Source organism: Pelophylax lessonae, assembly GCF_965119305.1.
Source record: "Pelophylax lessonae genome assembly, chromosome: 8".
Lineage (NCBI taxonomy): Eukaryota > Metazoa > Chordata > Amphibia > Anura > Ranidae > Pelophylax > Pelophylax lessonae.
In genome coordinates, this window is record NC_138775.1 from 76,352,370 (window position 1) to 76,373,762 (window position 21,393).

The 21,393-nt window shown below is 40.4% G+C and overlaps 1 protein-coding gene across 1 annotated transcript in view; it reads left to right on the plus strand.

The window, feature by feature from the left end:
- The window catches only part of SLC6A1 (solute carrier family 6 member 1), a 250,407-nt gene that overhangs the window by 216,022 nt on the left and 12,992 nt on the right, over window positions 1-21,393 (plus strand). Inside the window, exons 9-12 of the mRNA XM_082266530.1 lie at window positions 2,426-2,550; window positions 3,172-3,284; window positions 16,392-16,523; window positions 20,264-20,366. Of these exons, the coding sequence (XP_082122656.1) occupies window positions 2,426-2,550; window positions 3,172-3,284; window positions 16,392-16,523; window positions 20,264-20,366 (473 nt within the window). The remainder of the gene's footprint in view (window positions 1-2,425; window positions 2,551-3,171; window positions 3,285-16,391; window positions 16,524-20,263; window positions 20,367-21,393) is intronic.

Genomic DNA, 21,393 nt, shown 5'->3' on the forward strand with positions numbered 1-21,393 from the left:
GGCAGTGGTGTCTAGATGGATATTGCCAACATCCCTCATATAATCTAAAGAAACGAAAAGAATTCCCCTAGGGGCTGGACTTTAAAGGCAAAAAACCTTCAAAAAAATATGCACAAATGTAAAAGTATATAAATTTATTTAGAACAACTTCTATAGCAATAAGAATGTGAAAAAAGCATAAATCGATTAAAAACACAATGGACGATACAAGCGGCTGGAATACATCCCTGGAAAATTGTACAGAGCGAGAACATAGAATATCCCATGCAAAAGACCTGACGCCTTTCGGGCAAAGCCTTTCTCGAAGGTCAATTGGGATACATCTCTGAATACAGATAAAGAAACAAATTAGTTTATATCATAGTACAGTCTGTTACAGAGTAAAATGATTTACATTGCATCTGTTCTATATGGAAGGGCATTATTTTATATAGAAGAAGAGGGGCAAAAAGATGTATTATCTAAATAGAAAATAATAAGTAATGCACAAATAATACACACCGCACATAAAGATTCCACATGTATGAGGCCGCATATAAAGGTTTGCCGAAATTCTAAAAAACTGCAGCAATAAAATAGAAAAACGCACAAGGTGGGGGAAGGCAAAGAGGTAAGTTTATGGTAGAGCCAGCAAAAAGTTGGCCAAATGGATGTCGTATTATGTATTTGTCTAGGAGTGGTGATTTTCTCCAAAATTGACTATCTGCGGCCTTTCCCACAGGGATCCCAAATGGCAAGAAAAAAGTATCTGAATAGAAAACAATAGGGGATGTTTTAAGCATAAGCAATTAAGTATGTATTGGGATATAGATAGGGGAAGGAAAAAGACTCAAAAAAGGGGGATGCATATATTTGTACCTGTATTCCGTGTGAAATTCCTGATCAGGGTACTTGTATTATGTCAAGAGTAGGGAATAATTTCCATAGGAAGTGCGGACCTATATTTTGTCAAAACAGAGTAATCCCTAGGAGAATATATGTAAGAAAGAAAGGGGAAATATGAATTCTTGTATCAACATGAGGAATGGCAGAGAAAGAAGGGGGGGGGAGTGGGGAAGTGTAGATGGGGGAACAAGAAGGGGGTGAAGGTGTGCAGACGTTTGAACGCTGGGTGAAACCATGCCTAAGGTGAATAGAAAAATGTCTCCTGAGTGATGACCAGGGGAGGAGGGGAAAAGAGGGGGAGAGTGGGGGGGAGGGAAAAAGGGAGATAAAGGAAAGGGGGGGACCGTGCTAAAAAAGGGGGAGGAAATAAGTAAGGATGCCGAAGGCACGTGTGCAGCTGATAGAGAACTGTGCAAATCAAGTGGGAAAGGAAGAAAGTATATCCGGTAATGCCAGATAACCAGGATTAGTAACAATAGAGCAGGATCCAAGTGGAGGATGGGAAGTGACCATATAGAGATATACTGTAGAAATAGTGATATCGCATCCACCCACACAGAAAATATATGGGAAAACTACGGAGAAATAGTGAACCTGATGACTGTGACAGGGTGCTATTGAGTGCTACTAGTGAAGGTCTGGCTTAGAACCCATGAAGGAAAGTGCAGTGACAAAATGGGGAAAATGAAGTGTCCCAGAAGATACCTGCTTCTTCACAGAGTGGCACAGACTTCCCCCGGCTCGGCGAGACCCAGCAGCCTCACCGACGCCGGTTAAAAGGACGCCCCTCGCGTGCACCGAAGAGGCCAATCGGGCACGCCAGCGAAGAGAGCCATCTCTCCTCCTGGGCCTTCCCGCTTAATCTCTCCTGGTCCGGCCTGGCAAGAGTCTGACCCCGCTACAGATGTGCACTCCCCAAATCCATGACGCCAAGATAGGGACGTTTTCCCGGGTAGTTCAGTTAAAGCCGTCTCACCACTCCCCTGCTCCTCAGTGATTCCCGGGAGTAAAAAGTCCACTGGCCCCATTGTATGGTTGCCGCCTTGAACTACATCTCCCATGGTTACCAGCACTCTGCATAGAAGTCTATGGATGGGCATGTCTATGGCTCTAACCCCTGCTGGTTGGAAGTTATAGTCCAGAATAACATCAGCATTACAGTAAAAAGTAGAACAACAGAGGACATTGTCTCCTTATTCATTTTGTTGTAGCCCCACACCTGGCTACAATAAATTTTACTTTTATTTATTATTTGCAACTGCATCTAAGCAGGAACATAAACTTTATAAACATAAAGAAATCCTAAAATGCATGCAAAAGTGCACCCCAAGCTTTATAAAATGTAACAGAATGCACAAGAAACTGAAATCGTATTCCATTTTCAGCAGTCTTACCTGTGGTGCCTTGAAGCCTATAGTCTTTTTTTTTTTTTAACTATAAAGGTATCACATTTGTGGGCTTTTTATTAACCTTACTAAATGAACGGATTGATTTTTGCTAAACCATATTACAGCTAACAAGAGATTACAATCTTTTTTAGGGATTCAATTATTGTCTGCTGCATTAATTCTGGTACAAGTATGTTTGCTGGTTTCGTCATCTTTTCCATTGTTGGATTCATGGCACATGTGACAAAAAGATCTATAGCAGAAGTGGCAGCTTCAGGTATGTATATCAATACTGATTGGGCTAGCATTTCTATTACTGGTAGACAGTGGCATATGAACCGAGGTACCAGAGATTTCAGTTCCTTCTAGGGAGCTCAAATGTCAACTTCTACATCACTTGAGGAAGTATCTTGTTGCTAAACACTTCTCTTGGAGTAAAATGGACATTCTGTGCAAGTTGTAGGGGATAATAGGAGTTGGCAAGGAGCGAGGAGGAGGTATCGTGAGTTGATAGTAGTGGGGTGGATTGCTAGTAGTAGGATAGATTGTTAGATACATGAGGAGTCACAATGGTTGTGGATGTTAGGTCTACAGCAATAGGTGTTAGATTAAAGCCTAGGAGCCCAGGTTAATATATTTATCCAAGGATGAGGTATGCCAGGGTATGCCACTGGTAGCAGAATTATTTAAAAAGGCAAGTGGTAAAATAAAGTAACCAATGAGAATTATTTATTCCCTAATGTGTCCTCAAGAAGTGAAATCAGTTTTGGGGTGTTATACTTTATTTAGTATCAATATCTATGCGCTGATATATATATAAAAAAATGTAATGTCTGCTCTTAAAATGAACAATATCAGCCAACCTATTGTAAAAATGTTCCATGTATTTTTCCTTTAGGACCTGGATTAGCATTTTTGGCTTATCCAGAAGCTGTCACACAACTGCCTGTTTCTCCACTATGGGCTATTCTCTTCTTTTCCATGTTGCTGATGCTTGGAATTGACAGTCAGGTATATTTTCCTCAAAAATCATAACATTTAAAATTATATATATTGCAGTCATATGTCTTGAATCTTTGTATCTATTGCAACAGATTATTTGAGTAAATGTGCAGCTGGTAACAGACAGAAGACATTTAAGTCAGTGGTCTGACAAGGGTGGCAGTGGTAACCTATGTTAGCCATAGCTACACTGATCTCTGTAGCTTCAGCCATTGTGGAGAAATTAATCTTCAAACTTCACAGAAGAAGCACCCAGGTTGTTCTCTCAGCAGCTCAGATGACTCTGTTCCTACTATATGCATTGACTTACTTGGACAACTTTATTGCTTCTGCTGTGAAAAGCAGTTATACAATCTTTATTTACAATTTAGAATATTCAGCCTAGAGGTGTCTGTTGCTGTCTTGGACATTAAATCAGGCAGATGGATCCAGCAGAAATTAGCCGGAATGGGCGGCGAACATATCTTGTGTATCACCAGCTAAATTCAGGGATGTTTGACTTTTTCATCACTAAATTACCGGAAACATCATCATTATGTGTTTAACAGCTAAACTTCTATGCTTATGATTTCATTATGCTGTATGTGGCAGCTGTATATATAGCAGCTGTTACTAAAAAAGGGAAATGTTGTGAGGCTCATACATTTTGTATCAGGGCTCTGAGCATTTTGGCTTCACTAAGAAAAGACCACAAAAAAATAGATATTCAGCAGGTCATGGATGTCCAAGTGAAGGTATAAAGCAGATAAAACACTCAAAACCTCTCGGTCATCCAAATGATTGTACATGGAACCAGGAAAGGAGGAGAAGCAAAAAATAGTGTAATACTGCTAAAAAATTCTATTCCACAAATAAATAAAATTTACACTTACAAACATCGCATGTAAAGAGGCATGGAAGAATGTAATGGTAGGCTTTCAGTAGCGTGGCCTTAACGCGTTTCTGCAATATGCTTTCATCAGAAGATAATGGCAGGCGATGTTTGTAAGTGTAAGAGGCTTTGAGTATATCTGCTATATACCTTCACTTGGACATCCATGACCTACTGAATATCTGGATCCCCTTTTCTACTATATTTCAAGCGATTTTGACCCAGGTGCTATATAGCACTCTGTGTCCTACGGATCTGGTGAGCAAACTACATCTCCATCTTTCAGTTGGTGTTGGGATCCAATTTTCACTTGATCATCACTGCATTGGACAGTCATGTCACCTATACACTGGGGATTCAATTTAAGTTTAATTTAATACATTTGCATTGTATTTGGACTTTATTGGACTGGTCACACCATTTTGTTTGTTCACTTTTATGGGCATTTCATATTTGATTATTCCCATGATTATTTATTGTTTACAATGTTTCCTATTGTGGTTTTTTTTATATTCATATATATATTAGCGCTGCACTTTTGTATACCTCTTTCATATCACAATCTTTTTTGTCAGTGGTTGTGTGTAGCAGATTTTTTATGGTTAGCGCGATATTTTTCTTTTACATTATCTTTGGCACATATACTGTGGCAGGTTGGCTCGATTACGCGAAACGACGTACCTGTATGACGTTTTGTGTAATAGCCAGTAGTAGCTCATGCAGATTGGCAGGAGGGGGAGCTAATTAGCGGGTCTGCTAAATGCGATGTCTGCCAACCATCCGTGCTCGCTCCCTATACAGACAGAACAGCAGTCTGCCTATGTAAACATGGCAGACCGCCATTCTGTCACAGAGGAAAACTGGGATTCTGTGGTCCTGCTATTCAGGAACACGGATCTCTATGTTCATCTAGTGAGTCCATCCCCCACACAGCTAGAAAGCATCCCCTAGGGACAATCTTAACCCATTGATCGCCCCTGGTGTTAACCCCTTCCCTGCCAGTGTCATTAGTACAGTAACAGTGCATATTTTTAGCACTGATTACTGTAGTAATGTCACTGGTCCCCCCAAAAGTATCAGTTAGATGTCCAATCTGTCCGCCGCAATGTCGTAGATAAAAACCGCTGATCACTGCCATTACTAGTATAAGAAAAAATAAATAAATAAAAATGCCATAAATCTATCCCCTAATTTGCGCAAACCAATCAATATACACTTACTGGGAATTTTTTTTACCAAAAATATGTGGCAGAATACATTTTGGCCTAAAATTATGAAGAAATTGTCACTCTTTTTTGTTTATAGCGTAAAAAATAAAAAACGCAGAGGTGATCAAATACCACCAAAAGAAAGCACTATTTGTGGGAAAAAAAGGACATCTATTTTATTTGGGTACAGCTTTGCATGGCCACGCAATTGTCAGTTAAAATAACACAGTGCCGTATTGCAAAAAAAGGCCTGGTCATTAAGGGGGTAAAGCCTTCCAGTCCAGAAGTGGTTAAAGATATTTTGCTATCTATGTCCCATTGGAGAGATTTCACTTTCTGCCCCATAGCCAAAACAGGAAGTGAGACAAAGTCCCTCCAAAATTAGGGTCATCAGAACTAGTGTCCCCATTGGAAGATTTCCCCTCTGTTCCTGTTTTGGGGACAACCCAAAGTTTGGGATTTTCTCAAGTTTAAGTATAAACAGTAAACAGGACAAATAGACAGAGTGAATCTCATCAACAGGACTACAGACAGCATTAAAAACCTGACAGGTGTTCAAATCCTTCTCCACTTTGTCCAAAGTTCTTCACCTAAAGGTGACCTAGACTCAAGCAAGCCTAAACAATGCAAGACAATATAGCTGATAAAGTGAACCTCCCAAGACAAATGGTTGGTTCGCTTTATTGCCAGCCCCCTGGCCTTACCTCCCCAAAAAAGAAAGAAAATGTAAAAAAACTCCAATAGGGCATGGTCCAATTTGCTTCATTAAGGGAAAAAAAGTCTGTTATCAACATTGCAAATATATCAGAATATTTACACTACATATTAGGGTTAATTTACTAAGGGGGTACAGACTGTTCACTTACCAAAATAAATGTTCACTGAGCTTAGTAAATAAGGTAAAGTTGTGTTCCCCGCAATCATCCAGTCAAAAAATCCTGTTTCTTAAAGCTCTAGTACTCCGCTTTATGACTTGTACCTACAGGTAAGTCTATAATAAGGCTTACCTGTTGGTACAGTGAATATCTCTTAAATGTGTGCTGTTTACAGATATTCACATTTGGATGACACCACCAGCACACGCACACTGCGCTTCAAATGGACAACACACTGGAGTATGCCGTCCATTGAGAGTGCAGTGCCACAACCATGACTCCCGTGCACATGCGCGGGAGTGACATCATTGCGGCCCAGCCACCATTAAAATGGCTGAAGAGCACGGACCTGGAAGGAAGCGCCGACAGCGTGCCACTGGAGGACTTTGTTTTAGGGTAAATCTGTCATATATATGTATGTGACGCATAAAGGCACATTATAACTTAAACCACCTGGGGGCCAAAATGTTTCTTTTTACTGTCGGAGTTTATAACGACTTTAATTGTTCGTCAAGGCAAAAATGATCAGTTGAATCTCAGACTGTTGGGTTATACTGCCACTTTCAGGAGGAATTGGGCACTGGAAAACAAAAAAAGCCATTGGCCAGCCAATAATAACCGCTTCCTCTCCCATGATGCTTTGTTTTTTGCTAGTGTTTTAGGATTGACATTCTTTCTTTTAGAGAAAGGTTCACCCATTTTTACTTAATATTTTTCCTACAATTAATAATCTTTGTAATGCTACTAAGCTGGGCTCTGTTTACAGCTATCCATTGGCTGATCCTTGATGCCACTTAGAGGTCATGTAAAAAATGGCGTTAATCGCCAATAGTATCTGCGCAATGGGAGATTGAAAAGTGAAAAATGTGTCTTTGTGATTAAACACTCTAAATTATAAATACATATCTGTGCATTGCAATATATAAAGTGCATATAACATAATCATATGATGGTATAAATACCAAAGTTGGGAGCTGCAACAAAACCGTAAAAACGTATGAATAGAAAGAAACTATACCTTAAGGTATAAAATGCTGCGCTCACCTACTAGTGCACTGACTAAACAAAATTAGACTGTGAGTACATATTAATGACATGAATCAAAAGAATTCATACAATGTGCAAACGCAATATGGTGAAAAATAAATAATGATGGTGTAAATCAGTGAATAAAGTCCCATACACCAACAATCTGAAGAAGTCCACAAAACCTATTAATAGTGCAATCTCTAAAGGATGGCTTTCCACAATCAATAAATCTTCAGTCCCTTCACTAAATGGACACCCGGTGTATAGGAGCGCTTACCAGACCACAGACGCCGTACTCCACTTCCTTCCCAAGCACTTGTGGTTTGCCGTAAAGCCGTGCCCCAAACGGGTATTAAAAGTGAATACAGTTTCACCTTATTGAAAAAGATCAGTGAACATTCACTTTACTAAGTGATCAGTCACTACTGCTTGGTAAATCAGCCCCAATGTGTTGCTTTGCATGTAAAGATCCTTGACGTCTTTCTGTTTCATGCTGTTTCATGAATGCTGTCTGACCTTTTGCTGTATGGTTGTAAAGTCATACAAAGAATGTGGGTCACTGTATGCCTTAGGATACGGGAAGATCAGTGAGAAAAAGTAATTTATGTAAAAATGACTTCCATATCTATCACTGTAAATATTGTGAAACCTTGTTGAAAGTGCCACGATTATAAATGGCTCATGGGTAAAAAGTCACTGATTTAGGTATTCACACTTAGCAATGTTGAAATTTATAGTGTGCACACCAATTGATTTTTTTCTTATATCATATAGTTTTTTTTAAGAATTTTCATTTTGCCCAGTAGCTGCTAAATATGACATCTCTCATTAATCATTGTACTGATTACCCATGTTGCCTTTGGTAGCTTTTAGAATGTGTCTAAATGTATTTTTTTTTCTGCTCTTGTTTTTACGTTATAATGTGTTCAGTACATAGGATCAAAGGCTTACAAGGGAATTCAGGATTATACAATAATTGTTCAAAAACTAAGTTGCAGTCATGGTAGCCTTAGTCCAAAAGATAAATTAAGCCAAGAAGAACAATATGATGAGCAACAAGGCACTAACTTTTTTTTGACATGAACACGTCCTATGTGTATCTTGTCTGGACAAATAGTAGTTTTTCAGTCTATCCACATTTCAAAGGTTCTACTTAGAAGAGAAGGTACACTGCCAGGCCAAAAAAAAAAAAAAAAATTGCCACCTGGAATTACCTAAGCAACTAACTAAACTAAGCATGCAGTCTCTATCCTATTGGATAGTTACTGCATGTGCCCAAAGAATGATGTCAGCTGAATATACTGAATGGCCAGGTTATTCCATCAATGGATTTTTTCTTCCCTGATGGCACAGCATATTCCAAGATGACAATGTCAGGATTCATCAGGCTCAAATTGTGAAAGAGTGGTTCAGGGAGCATGAGACATCATTTTCACACATGAATTGGCCACCACAGAGCCCAGAACTTAACCCCATTGGGAATCTTTGGGATGTGCTTGAGAAGGCTTTGCGCAGTGGTCCGACTCTCCCATCATCAATACAAGATCTTGGTGAAAAATGAATGCAACGCCGGATGGAAATAAATCTTGACATTGCAGAAGCCTATCGAAACAATGCCTCAGAGAATGTGTGCCGTAATCAAAGCCAACAAAATATTAGTGTGTGACCTTTTTTTTTGGTGGCAACTTTTTTTTTGGCCAGGCAGTGTATTATCATGTCTTATTTCATTAAATATCCTAAAAATAAGAGAAATATTTTTCATTTTAGAACAGTGGGCAGAGCCAGGTGAAGCATTTATTCACACCCCAATTGAAAAATGTGCATTCTGAAACATTAGGGCATAGTGTATACAGTATATAGCCTACTATTTTAGAGCCATTTAATCCTAGCTGCATACAGCTTGCTGGGTCCCAAGACCTACTCTATAGAAGCCATGATTTTCCATACCTTGTACTGATGATAGGCAAAAATCTGAAGAAGCTATATGCAATCTTGGTCAGTGAAACCCACAAGTCAACATGGTACCAAAGTACTTAGCCTTTTCTGAAGAAGAGGTTAGATTAAGCCTTTGTGACTCTGAAATGACAGTTTTTAGTACATCACATAGCATGTTCTTTAATAAATATAAAATTTTTTAATCACAATTGGTTTAAAATGTTAGAACATTCCAAGGTGAATTTTAGGTATATATACAACACACAAATGAGCTAGTGCTGTAGTCACTATTACAATATCACATTTTTTAAAATCTAAAAGTGCAAGTACCTAAATGTGGCTGGGTATCAACCACTTAGGTCCCAGGAACACGGGGCATGAAGCCCTGGTGATGGGGCATAGAATTTATATAGGTGCCTCATTCAGCCCACTGCCGGAAGCCTGTCAAACGTAATGAAAGGCTGTCAGCTGCTGTTAGGTAGGCTATACAGCCTACCTGACAGGGCCCTTCATAGAAAATATCAAAACAATATTTTCAACAAAAAATACATTAAAATCGATATTAGTGGACACAAACATAACATAACTTACACATTTCTTGTTAAATCTAAAAGATAAAACTGTATTGAGTTAAGAAAGTTCTGTATGTAAATAAGGTTTTGAGGCTCATTCACATGGGTGCTGTGGTCTGTACAGCGTAAATCGGTATGTTTTTTTTTTTTTTTTTTTTATGTGGCTATTGCTGTGTGCAATCAGCCTATGTTACACTTTGGGATGCAGCAGCTGTATTAACACAGCCACAGGTTCTAATTTGAAAAATGTGTGGATGCAGGTGTATGGCCCCAAACACAAACCATATGCATTCGGGGCCACTCACTTACACCTGCCGCACCTATCAAATTAGGATCTATGGCGTTCATGCAGCAGCTGCATCCTCATAGGTTAACCATCAACAAATTGCTCATTCACACTGTATGGGCCAAAGAACCCATGTGAATGAGTCCTTCATTTTTTAAATTATTTTTTACAATGTTTAAAAATGATATTGTACAATTTGTTATTCTTGTTACAGTTTTTACATTTTTTTATCCCCTTTGGAGGGGGGGGGGGTCTTGGGTGAAATATCAGGGTTCTAAACTGACCCCTTACATCTCGCCTTTGAGACTGGGAAAGGAATTGAGGACACTCCAGTTCTCCAATTCCTTTCTCGGCAGCTTCAGCATTGAAGATGAATGAACAGGAGACAGAGGCTCCTGTTCATTCATAAACTGCAGCATAGTAAACACAGTTATCAGTGGACACAGGAGTGATCGGTATCGATCACTCACTTTGTCCAGCCAAAAAAGGAAAGGGATGTCAGTGCTGTGGGGTGGGAGGGGGGGCAGCCACACAGGAGGATGATGCTCAGATGTGGGCAGAACAGGGAGGGGGATCGGTGCGGCAGGGCCAGGGGCCAATTACAGGAACAATGCACTGTGTGTCTCTCCCTCCATCAGCTGAAAGCCGATGGGAGAGAAACCTGCTTTCAGCTGCTGCAGGGAAAGCAGCACAGTGCATCATTCCTGTAATTGGCCCCCACCCCGCTGCACTGATCCCCCTCCCTGACCAGCCCCCCTGTGTGCCTGGCCTCCTACAGCAGGCCCCGTGGTCCCCCACCTATCGGCGGCTCTGGCTGGGTCCAGGAATGAATGAGCTGGGTGCATACTGCCTAAATGTTCATACCACTAGGTGCACCACCCAGGTCCATCCAACTGCAGCAGCTGTCAGCTTTTGTCAGAGTTTGACATGCTGCTGGATGTGGGTCTTGACTGGGCCCCTGTGCCCTCTGCCCACAGCTAAATGCCAGAGCTTGAACTAGGATAGAGAGAAGCAGCACAAGTAGCAAACATTTGTTCTGCAGTGCAAGTAGCACAGACTGACAGAGAATGTAGCTCATCAGTGAACTGCTTCTCCTTTCACTGTCCATTTACAGGCTAAACAAGGACCAGAATTGTAAGTGTTACTGGACTGCAGCAGAATAAAATTAGGTCTCCTGATTGGAATTTCTTCTTGTAAAGTGACGCTAGTTGCCTTTTCTCTTTTTCTAGAATGTTTCTTCCAGTTCACAGCACCTCTTAGGCTTCAATAGCAGTGCGAGAAATACATTTATGTCTCTGTTACTATTCTGAACTGATACAAGAATGAGCAATGATAGAAAAGTCATACATAACCCAGAGGCAATATGCCAGGGGTATTGTCAAGGCAGAACTGAAATGAATAGAGAAGGAAGATGTTATTGTGGTAAAGTCATAAATAGTAGAGAATTCTGTACATTGTTCAGCAAGTAAAGTATGGGTTATTTTTAAGGGGCAAAGACCTACACTTAAAAGTTTCCAAATTGCTATACTTCTGTGTTGCCAACCGTCAGTATTTTTACTAGCAGCCAGTAAAAACGGGCACTTTTGTCCTGCCAGTAGATGCCAGTGACACGAAAAGGTTGCCAGTAAAAAATATGGCTGTGGCGCTTGGCTTGTGCAGTTCTGGTCCAGAGCGGGCCAAGGCCATCCCAGTGCCTTCTACAGGGTGTTCGGGAGATGCTGGCGGAGGGGGTGCCTGAGTGTGTGGAACAACTGGAGCCTTCTGTACTATACGGAAAATAAAATAAGAAATGCATATTGTACTTGTTTGTAGCCTAAATACTGAAATTTGCACCTAAAACTGTAATTTTTGGAAATGCCAGTAAAAACTTGGCTGTGCCAGTAAATTTTGGGTGTCGTGTCAGTAAATTTCAATCTGGTAGGTTGGCAACACTGCTATACTTATAAAAAAAAAATGTGTGTGTGTTTAACCACTTTAGCACTAGCCACTGTGCTGCTACTGTGGCACAGTGGCTCGTTATCGTCTAGCAACCTAGACCTATGTCGCTAGACTCCTCCCCTGTAGGCGGCGCTCGCGCGCCGCCGGAGGCACGCTCCCGCTGTTTTCATTCACAGCGGGAGTCGGGCCAGGGGAGGAGCGGTGGCGATCGCCGTTGCTCTGCCCCGATCGTCGGGGAATCCAGTTTGGAGATCCGCCCGCCTGTGTAAACAGAGCAGGCGGATCTCCTAAGTGACAGGGAGTGACAGATCGGAGTGTTCAGCATAGCTGAACATCCGATCTGTCCCTGGCTCACTCAGTCACCTCCCCCCCCCCACATGTTAGTAAGCACCAGGCATACATTAACCCCTCCCTCTCCAATAAAATTAACCCCTTCCCTGCCAGTGTCATTTTTACAGTAACAGTGCATATTTATAGCACTGATTACTGCAGTAATGTCATTGGTACCCCCAAAAGTGTCAAAAATGTCAGTCAAGGGTCCGATCTGTCCACCGCAATGTCGCAGTCCTGCAAAAAAAATCGCAGATCGCCGCCATTACTCGGTAAAAAAAAACACCAAAAATTACAGAAATCTTTCCCTTAGTTAGTAAACGCAATAACTTTTGCGCAAACCAATCAAAATACGCTTATTGCGATTTTTTTTACCAAACATGGGTAGCAGAAAACAAATTGGCCAAAAATTTAAAAAAAAATTGGTTTTTACATCTTTTTTGGGGGGAATTTCATATAAAAAAATGTGAAAAATATTGTTATTTTTTCAAAATTTACGCTCTTTTTTTGTTTATAGCGCAAAAAGTAAAAATCGCACAGGTGATCAAACACCACAAAAAGAAAGCTCTGTTTGTGGATAAAAAAGGATGTAAATTTCGTTTGGGTACGGCATCGCACGACCGCGCAATTGTCAGTTAAAGTCGCACAGTGCCGAATCGCAAAAAGTGGCCCAGACGTAAGACAGCAAAATCCTCCGGTGGTAAAGTGGTTAATATGAGAAACAGCTGGTTGAGGCACTTTCTGTTATAAGGTGACTGGCTACTGCATTGCCACCCTGTCACAGGCGCCCCTAAAATGTTGGTTGTTCAGTTAGGATTTAGAGTTACTTTTAACTACTTTTCAATATTGAATTTGATCATCGCTGGGCCTATAGTCAAATGATATGTAAAGATCATTATTATTTCCAAGAGCAGCAAAAAAAAAGGAGTTTGTAGATTTGGAAGAGGCTGAGAGCATTAGAAGGTACTTTTTTTGAGCTAAAAATTTATACTTGAATAGAATTCAGATTTTTTTTTTTTTACAATTTGTATGATTTGTGATTAAAGTAAACTTCACCTTATTCAGTGGGCTAAGTGACCATTTACTTTACAATATTGTAACTCTTCCCTCTTCTAGGAAATAAACCCCCTGCCTCTTTTAATTTTAGGATGTATTTTTCTTGCTGTCCTCTTTTTATTTTCTTTAATACAGTCAGGTGATGGTTTTATAGAAAATGTATGTTGATCTGCTGTCAACACTTTGCTACACTACTCTATAATCACCTTTTACAATGTGCCTTGTGAAAGGAGAATGTTCACTTGATTTAGGAACAAAGCTTCCTCCTGTTTTATTTACATGAAATCTTTTATATAAACACTACATCCACATCTCATTCTGATGAATCGAGTGAGATTAAAAGAACCCAAAATTGCTGTGCTTATTTGTATGCATTTATTCTACAACGGCTGTGCTGTTTAACTATTTAGAAGAGAACTCGGGAAAGTAGAATAAGTAATGATATGCTTGTATGTAGACAATGTTGTGTAGCGTGGGACTTTCATTCAATATGTCCTGGTTCTATGCAATGCATAATTTCGCATTGGTTTGCTGACATTAGGGACTCCTTGTATCTAAGGCTCTGAGATCATAGCTTGGCTAAGTATCAAATCCAATGCATATTTTTGCATTAAAGAACTATGTGGTTGTGTTGGATATGGTAGTTTCATCACAAACGAATTGACCATTCTTAAAAAGTGTTCACTCCTGGAAAACAATCAGTCATGTTACCCTTATCCGCAACCTAAACCTCAAATTGCTCCCTAGACCATTGAGCCTAACCCCTAAACCCCAACTTAACCCTTTAAATTTAAAACCTAAGGTATATGTAAACCCTCACCTTATAAAGCAACCCATTTAGTTTAAAATGGAAAAGGAAAGGCAAAACATTTGTGTATAGATTTCACTTGACGCCAAATCATGTACCAAGTACGTCATTTCACTTTAAGTGGTTGTACTGGGGCATCACGCCAGTGCTGGTTTTTAGAGCCTATGATCGGCTCTCTTGGAATAGCAATTGGATTGGCTAACTAGCCACTTGATTGCTATTACAAGCAGCGGGAGGGGATGTCCCCCCTCTTGCTACCTTCCGCAGCTCTCTCGGGCTCTTCCATCCCACCAGGATATCTGTTCTCAGTTGAGTAAAGAATGCAGAGAATAGTTGTGCAGGGGTGTGGCGGTATTGGGCATGTCAGCTTAAGGCCCCTTTCCCTTTCCCGGGCTCCGTTTATCTCAGCTGGGGATCGATCTGCCGATCCCCCGCTGAACAGGAGAATGACAGCTGTTCTCCACACTGTGTGTGGAGACACAGCTGTCAGTTCCCCATACATTTCTATGGGGGAATCAGATGGGAATGGACCGTCGTTCCGTTCTCATCTGATCCGATCCGATCCGCTGGACGGATGGAAAATAGGGTTTCCATCCATCCAGATTTGATGGATCGGATTGGATCGGATGTCAGCGGACATGTCTCCGATGACATCCGAGGCGCCATAGGGATGCATGGGGGGGACCTTTCAGATCCGCCAAAAACATGGACAGGCGGATCTGAACAGTCCGCCTGTGTGAAAGAGCCCTAAGTCTAAGCATTGGAGGGAGAGCAGACTGAGTATCCAGCACAGCCAGAAACCTGACCACACTGTATTGTTATGCCCAGTGTGGTCAGTTTGTTATAGGAAAGCTGAGGGATCGGCAGGAATGCCAGGTATTTCATACAAAGCAAGCAATACAAAGAGAACAAGATACTTTATATTCTTTAACGTGGAACTGAAATGATAAATGTATTTTTTTAAATAGCCCTCACTTCCCTCATGAACATTTAAGGTTTTTAAAATAAAGACCTTAGATCAAAAGCTTCTATGGTAGCAGCCACCAGACCTGTAGCACACCTGTTCCAATTATGTTATGATCCCTAAATCAGGTACAGTATAAATGAATGGGAAAATTGTACAGCAATCAATTGACAGGTTGCTATTTTGGACAAAGCATGGTAAGGAAAGTAGGTTCAGTCTTAGTCCAGGCGATGACTATGGATGATGCCTGAACAAAGTTGTCACTGTCTTTTTGGAGAGAAAAGCAAATTAGGGCATTGTCAGGGGAAGTTCTGTGCTCTATGTGAGAAGAAATAAATACCTGTAAGTGTTACAGTTAGACATTACTTAGCATGCATGACCTTAAACTGGTTGTCAACCTCTGCAATAAAAAATGTACAAGGCATATCTTCTATAGTGTGTACTTGATTCAATCCAAAGCTCTAAATGTAATTTCTGTCTGCCGCCTTTTTCTTCTGCAATCTGCATGAGTCACTTCTGAAAAGTTATGCTGACTCCAAGGGAGACAGGAGGCGGGCTCCAATATCCAGTCTCAGTTGTGCATTTTTCCCTGTAAGACTGTATAGAGGAGGGGAGTGTCCATTCCCTCCACTCAGATCTTAGATTACCTTCAGCTCTCTGCTAAATGCTGTGCTGTATGTGACATCAGATCTCCACTCCTCCCTTTTGACAATCACAAATGCTGTGTGAACTGTACCCTTTGAATTTTGAATGGCTGTGGATAAGAGATGACTACAAATAAACATGTACAACTTATGTAGGTAGATTTGTTTCATCTCTGTGTATCACATGAGGCTATTCACTTCACTGGGTATATGTAAGCGTTTACAAACACTTTTTTTTTTAATATGAAAAATATCAAGACTAAAGACTAAAAATACCAAAACTAAATATCAGCCCAACACACATTTTCTATGGTTATGAACTGGTTTTGACTTTCTTGATGGCCTTCGAAATCCTGGCTAAAGAGATAAAGCATCTACCCCTGTTGAGGTCTTTGAAAACCATTTGACTTGACATTCTTTCATTATGATGAGTGATGTTTTTGCAAATGGATGTTACTGATGGTTGTAGTTATTATTATTATTATTTATTTTATTTTTTTTTTCAAATAAAGTATTTTTTGAAATAATATAAAAATATGTCTGATGTTATGAATATTTTAGGGACAGATAAATAACTGGTGACTTACCATTCTTTTGCAGTTCTGTACTGTTGAAGGATTCATAACAGCTCTTGTAGATGAATTTCCAAAGCTGTTGCGCACTCGAAGAGAAATATTTATAGCTATTGTCTGTGTTATCTCTTATCTTGTTGGGTTGTCAAACATAACTCAGGTATGTATATATAAACCTGAAAATCTATTTTATCAATGCTTCCTTCCTTTTGATTCACTCTTTCCTACTTTGTAAATATGCTAATGTCCTCATACTTTTGTACATATGATTTTACTACTGGAACTCAGCAGCACTAATTCTCTATTGCATGGTTAACAGTTACCATCATCTATTCAGTTTTATCATCCCTGAAGATTACTATCAAAATAACTTAGGAATTTGTTTTGTCATCTTTGTCTTTTTATCATTTTAATTCCTCATATTGTGGTGTTCTGTGCATATATCTAATCCTAAAAGACATTTACATTTACTTGCTGCATTGCTTCTTCTATGCTAAAACTAATGTGTGCTGCGCTAAATACAACTGGCGGCTGCAATTAGTTTTGTGAGAGGCCATTGGTTATTTACTGGCTGTAGCAGCAGCAGCGAGAATGTTCACATATTTGTTGCACTACATGATGCAGAGAACCCATAATATATAGATTAAATAAATATACACCAATCAGCCATACTTTTATGACCACCCACCTAATATTGAGTAGGTCACCCTTTTGCCACTAAGCTCCATTTGTGACCAAAACAGCTCCATTTGCCACAAAAACAACACTAGACCTCTGAAGGTGTGGTGTGGTATGTGGCACCAAGGCTTCAGTAGCAGGTCATTTACGTCCTGTAAATTGCATGATGGGGCCTCCATGGACTGGACTTGTTTTGCCAGCACAACCCACAGATTCTCAATGAGTTAAGATCTGGAGAATATGAAAGGCCAAGTTAAAACCTCAAACTTTCTGTTGTGTTCCTCAAACAATTCTTGAACCATTTTTGTAGTGTGGCAGGGCACATTATACTGCTGAAAGAGGCCACTGCCATCAGGGGATACTGTTTTATGAAGGGGTGTATTTGGTCACCAACAATGTTTAGGTAAGTGGTACCTGCCAATTAACATTCCCATGAATGGCAGGACCCAAGGTTTCCCAGCGGAACATTGCCCAAAGCATCACACTGCGTGCTTTCTTCCCACTCTAAATCCTGGTGTTATCTCTTTCCTAGGTAAGCAGTACACATGCACCCATCCACATAATGTAAAAGAAAATGTGATTCATCAGACCAGGCCATCTTCTTTTATTGCTCCATGGTCCAATTCTAATGTGTACATGCCCATTGTCGGCACTTTTGGCTGTAAACATTGGTCAGCATGGGCACCCTGACCAGTCTGCAGGTACACAGTTCAATACAGAACAAAGTCTAATGCCCATCTTTTCTGCTTTCAATACATCAACTTTAGGGACTAAATTATATTTGCTGACTAATATATCCCACCAACTTTTAGATGCAACTGTAATGTGATAGCAAATTCATTTACTGTGTCTATGGTCATAAATGTATGGCTGATAGGTGTATATACACAGCTCAGTATATTGCAAAATACTTTCTAAGCTCTGAAATTGGGGGCACTAACCATATGGCTGGAATGATCTTAATATGCTCTATTTAGGAGGTTTTCCTTTTTTATAAGACATTTTATTGGATATGGAAAACTGAGCAGTGCTAAAGAGTTACTCATATCGAACAAACCCAAACTCAACCTAGTGTGGTAAATCTATTTTGTTTTACAATGAGGTTGAGTTTTGGCAATACAAACCCCCCGCACACACACACATTTCTATTGCTTTATAATGTGTATTTTGTCCTGACCTGGGCCACTAAACCAAATTCCTTTCTGAACCATAACCCTTGCAGTGACACTTAATCTTTCTTACTGCTTGTCACTAGCATATTATTCTTGCATATTTTAATATGGGGACCATGCAGTATCTCACAAAAGCGAGTACACCCCTCACATTTTCGTAAATATTTTATTCTATCTTTTCATATGACAACACTGAAGAAATTACACTTTGCTACAATGTAAAGTAGTGAGTGTACAGCTTGTGTAACAGTGTAAATTTGTTGTCCCCTCAAAATAACTCAACACACAGCCATTATTGTCTAAACCGCTGGCAACAAAAGTGAGTAAACCCCTAAGTGAGTACACACCTAAGCTATTTCCCTCCCCGCTGCCATGTGACTCGTAAGTGTCACAAGGTTTTAGGTGTGAATGGGGTGCAGGTGTGTTAAATTTGGTGTTATTGCTTTCACTCTCTCATACTGGTCACTGGAAGTTCAACATGGCACCTCATGGCAAAGAACTCTCTGAGGACTTGAAAAAAAGAATTGTTGCTCTAGATAAAGATGGCCTAGGCTATAAGAAGATTGCCAAGACCCCGAAACTGAGCTGCAGCATGGTGGCTAAGACCATACAGCAGTTTAACAGGACAGGTTCCAATCAAGACAGGCCTCACCATGGTCGACCAAAGAAGTTGAGTGCACATGCTCGGCGTCATATCCAGAGGTTGTCTTTGGGAAATAGACGTATGAGTGCTGCCAGCATTGCTGCAAAGGTTGAAGGGGTGGGGGGTCAGCCTGTCAGTGCTCAGACCATAGGCCGCACACTGCATCAAATTGGTCTGCGTGGTTGTCATCCCAGAAGGAAGCCTCTTCTAAAGATGATGCACAAGAAAGCCCACAAACAGTTTGCTGAAGACAAACAGACCAAGGACATGGATTACTGGAACCATGTCCTGTGGTCTGATGATACCAAGATAAACTTATTTGGTTCAGATGGTGTCAAGGGTGTGTGGTGGCAACCATGTGAGGAGTACGAAGACAAGTGTGTCTTGCCTACAGTCAAGCATTATGGGGGGGTGTCATTATGTGGGGTTGCATGAGTCCTTCTGGCACTGGGGTTCACAGTTCATTGAGGGAACCATGAATGCCAACATGTACTGTGACATACTGAAGCAGAGCATGATCCCCTCCCTTCGAAGACTGGGCCGCAGGGCAGTATTCCAACAACATAATGACCCCAAACACACCTTCAAGATGACTTCTGCCTTGCTAAAGAAGCTGAGGGTAAAGGTGATGGATTGGCCAAGCATGTCTCCTGACCTAAACTCTATTGAGCATCTGTGGGGCATCCTCAAACAGAAGGTGGAGGAGTGCAAGGTCTTTAACATCCACCAGCTCTGTGATGTCCTCGTGGAGGAGTGGAAGAGGACTCCATGCCAAAGAAGGTTAAGGCAGTGCTGGAAAATAATGGCCACACAAAATATTGACACTTTGGACCCAATTTAGACATTTTCACTTAGGGGTGTACTCACTTTTGTTGCTAGCAGTTTGGACAATAATGGCTGTGTGTTAAGTTATTTTGAGGGGACAGCAAATTTACACTGTTATACAAGCCGTACACTCTTTATTTTACATTATAGCAAAGTGTAATTTCTTCAGTGTTGTCACATGAAAATATATAATAAAATATTTACAAAAATGTGAAGGGTGTACTCACTTTTGTTAGATACTGTAGCTAAATAGCATTTTAGATGTTGGCTCTCAGGCAATCTATTCAAGGTTTTTTATGCTATCATCCCTTTCAGAATAATAAAAGGACCTTTTCACAATGTCCTTATGCATAGACGTATCATTTTGTAAAATATTGCAGAATGGAATCTGAAAATCTAAAGCAAATTGCAGGTTGTGCAGAAATACTGACAGTTCTTAGCACAAACACTTTGACACCCAAGACCAAGTCATTGTGCTTAAACCTTCATAATGTTTCACTTCTAAATAGTATGATTTGGTCCTTTATAACTGCTATTAAAGGAAAAATATATTATTTATAACAAATGTTGTGTTTTTCCTAGGGCGGCATTTATGTGTTCAAACTTTTTGACTATTATTCGGCCAGTGGTATGAGTCTTCTGTTTCTGGTGTTTTTCGAGTGTATCTCAATATCCTGGTGTTACGGTAAGATGATGGTGTTTGTATACTAAATATTAAAAACAATTTTGCAATATGAATCATTTTATGAATGGAAAAAAAATATATTACAATATCCCTTATTTCTGTCTGGGTCAATTTTTTGGACATTGTGTGTGAAATCTGATATGGCAGCTTGTCCAGAAACATATCTTGGCTTTAGCAGGCAGTATTAATGCTGATGATTTCAGCATGCTGTTAGTGATGATGTCATAATTATGTATGTGTGTTTTGGGTCTTTGAACTTCTTTACTCTGAGAAGTGCCTGTTCATGCCCATTCCCACCAAGGCAACCAATAAGCTAAATAGTCATAATACAGATGTTCAGAGACACAAATGATTAGTGGTAGATTAGATTGCCAGTCATTCTTCCTTGCATATTGTCAAGGTCTTACCTTGCCCTCCTGTTGGCAGCCATCTTGGACATGTGCAGACTGCTGCCTTTTATAAACTCTGATTGCATCATCACTTGCCTGCTGCCTGGGTGTCGCACAGTGATGATGCTGCACATCTGACTATATTTATCACCTGTTGGGTTTCAGTCCTTGCCCTTGCATTTGTGCTCCAAGGTGAATCTCTGCTAGCAGTCTTCTGTTCTCCGTTTTCCTTTGTGTATGACCTAACTTGGCTGATGACTCTCCTGGCTTTTGACCCCGCATTAGCAGACGTCCCGGCATTGGCAGACTACCCGCTTCTGTACTTGACTTCTGCAGTATGGAGGACTACCCCCTTCTGGACTTGACTTCGGCTTATTCCTGCTCTCATTTCCTCACTCTTGCTGTGCATTTATTGTTGTTTGCTCCAATAAACGACTGTATTTTACTTGCATCCCCATGTGGTCTGGTTACCTGGTACCCTGACAAATATACAGCAGTGGTGCTCAGTTCTTATTTTCAAAAAAAATTAATAGTAAATAATTTCTCTGCTAACAGATGGGGGCCACAGCTGTATCTACTATTGGGGGACATTTAGCATCACTAATACAAAGGGCAGGCTTGTGACTTGTTGGCTTAAA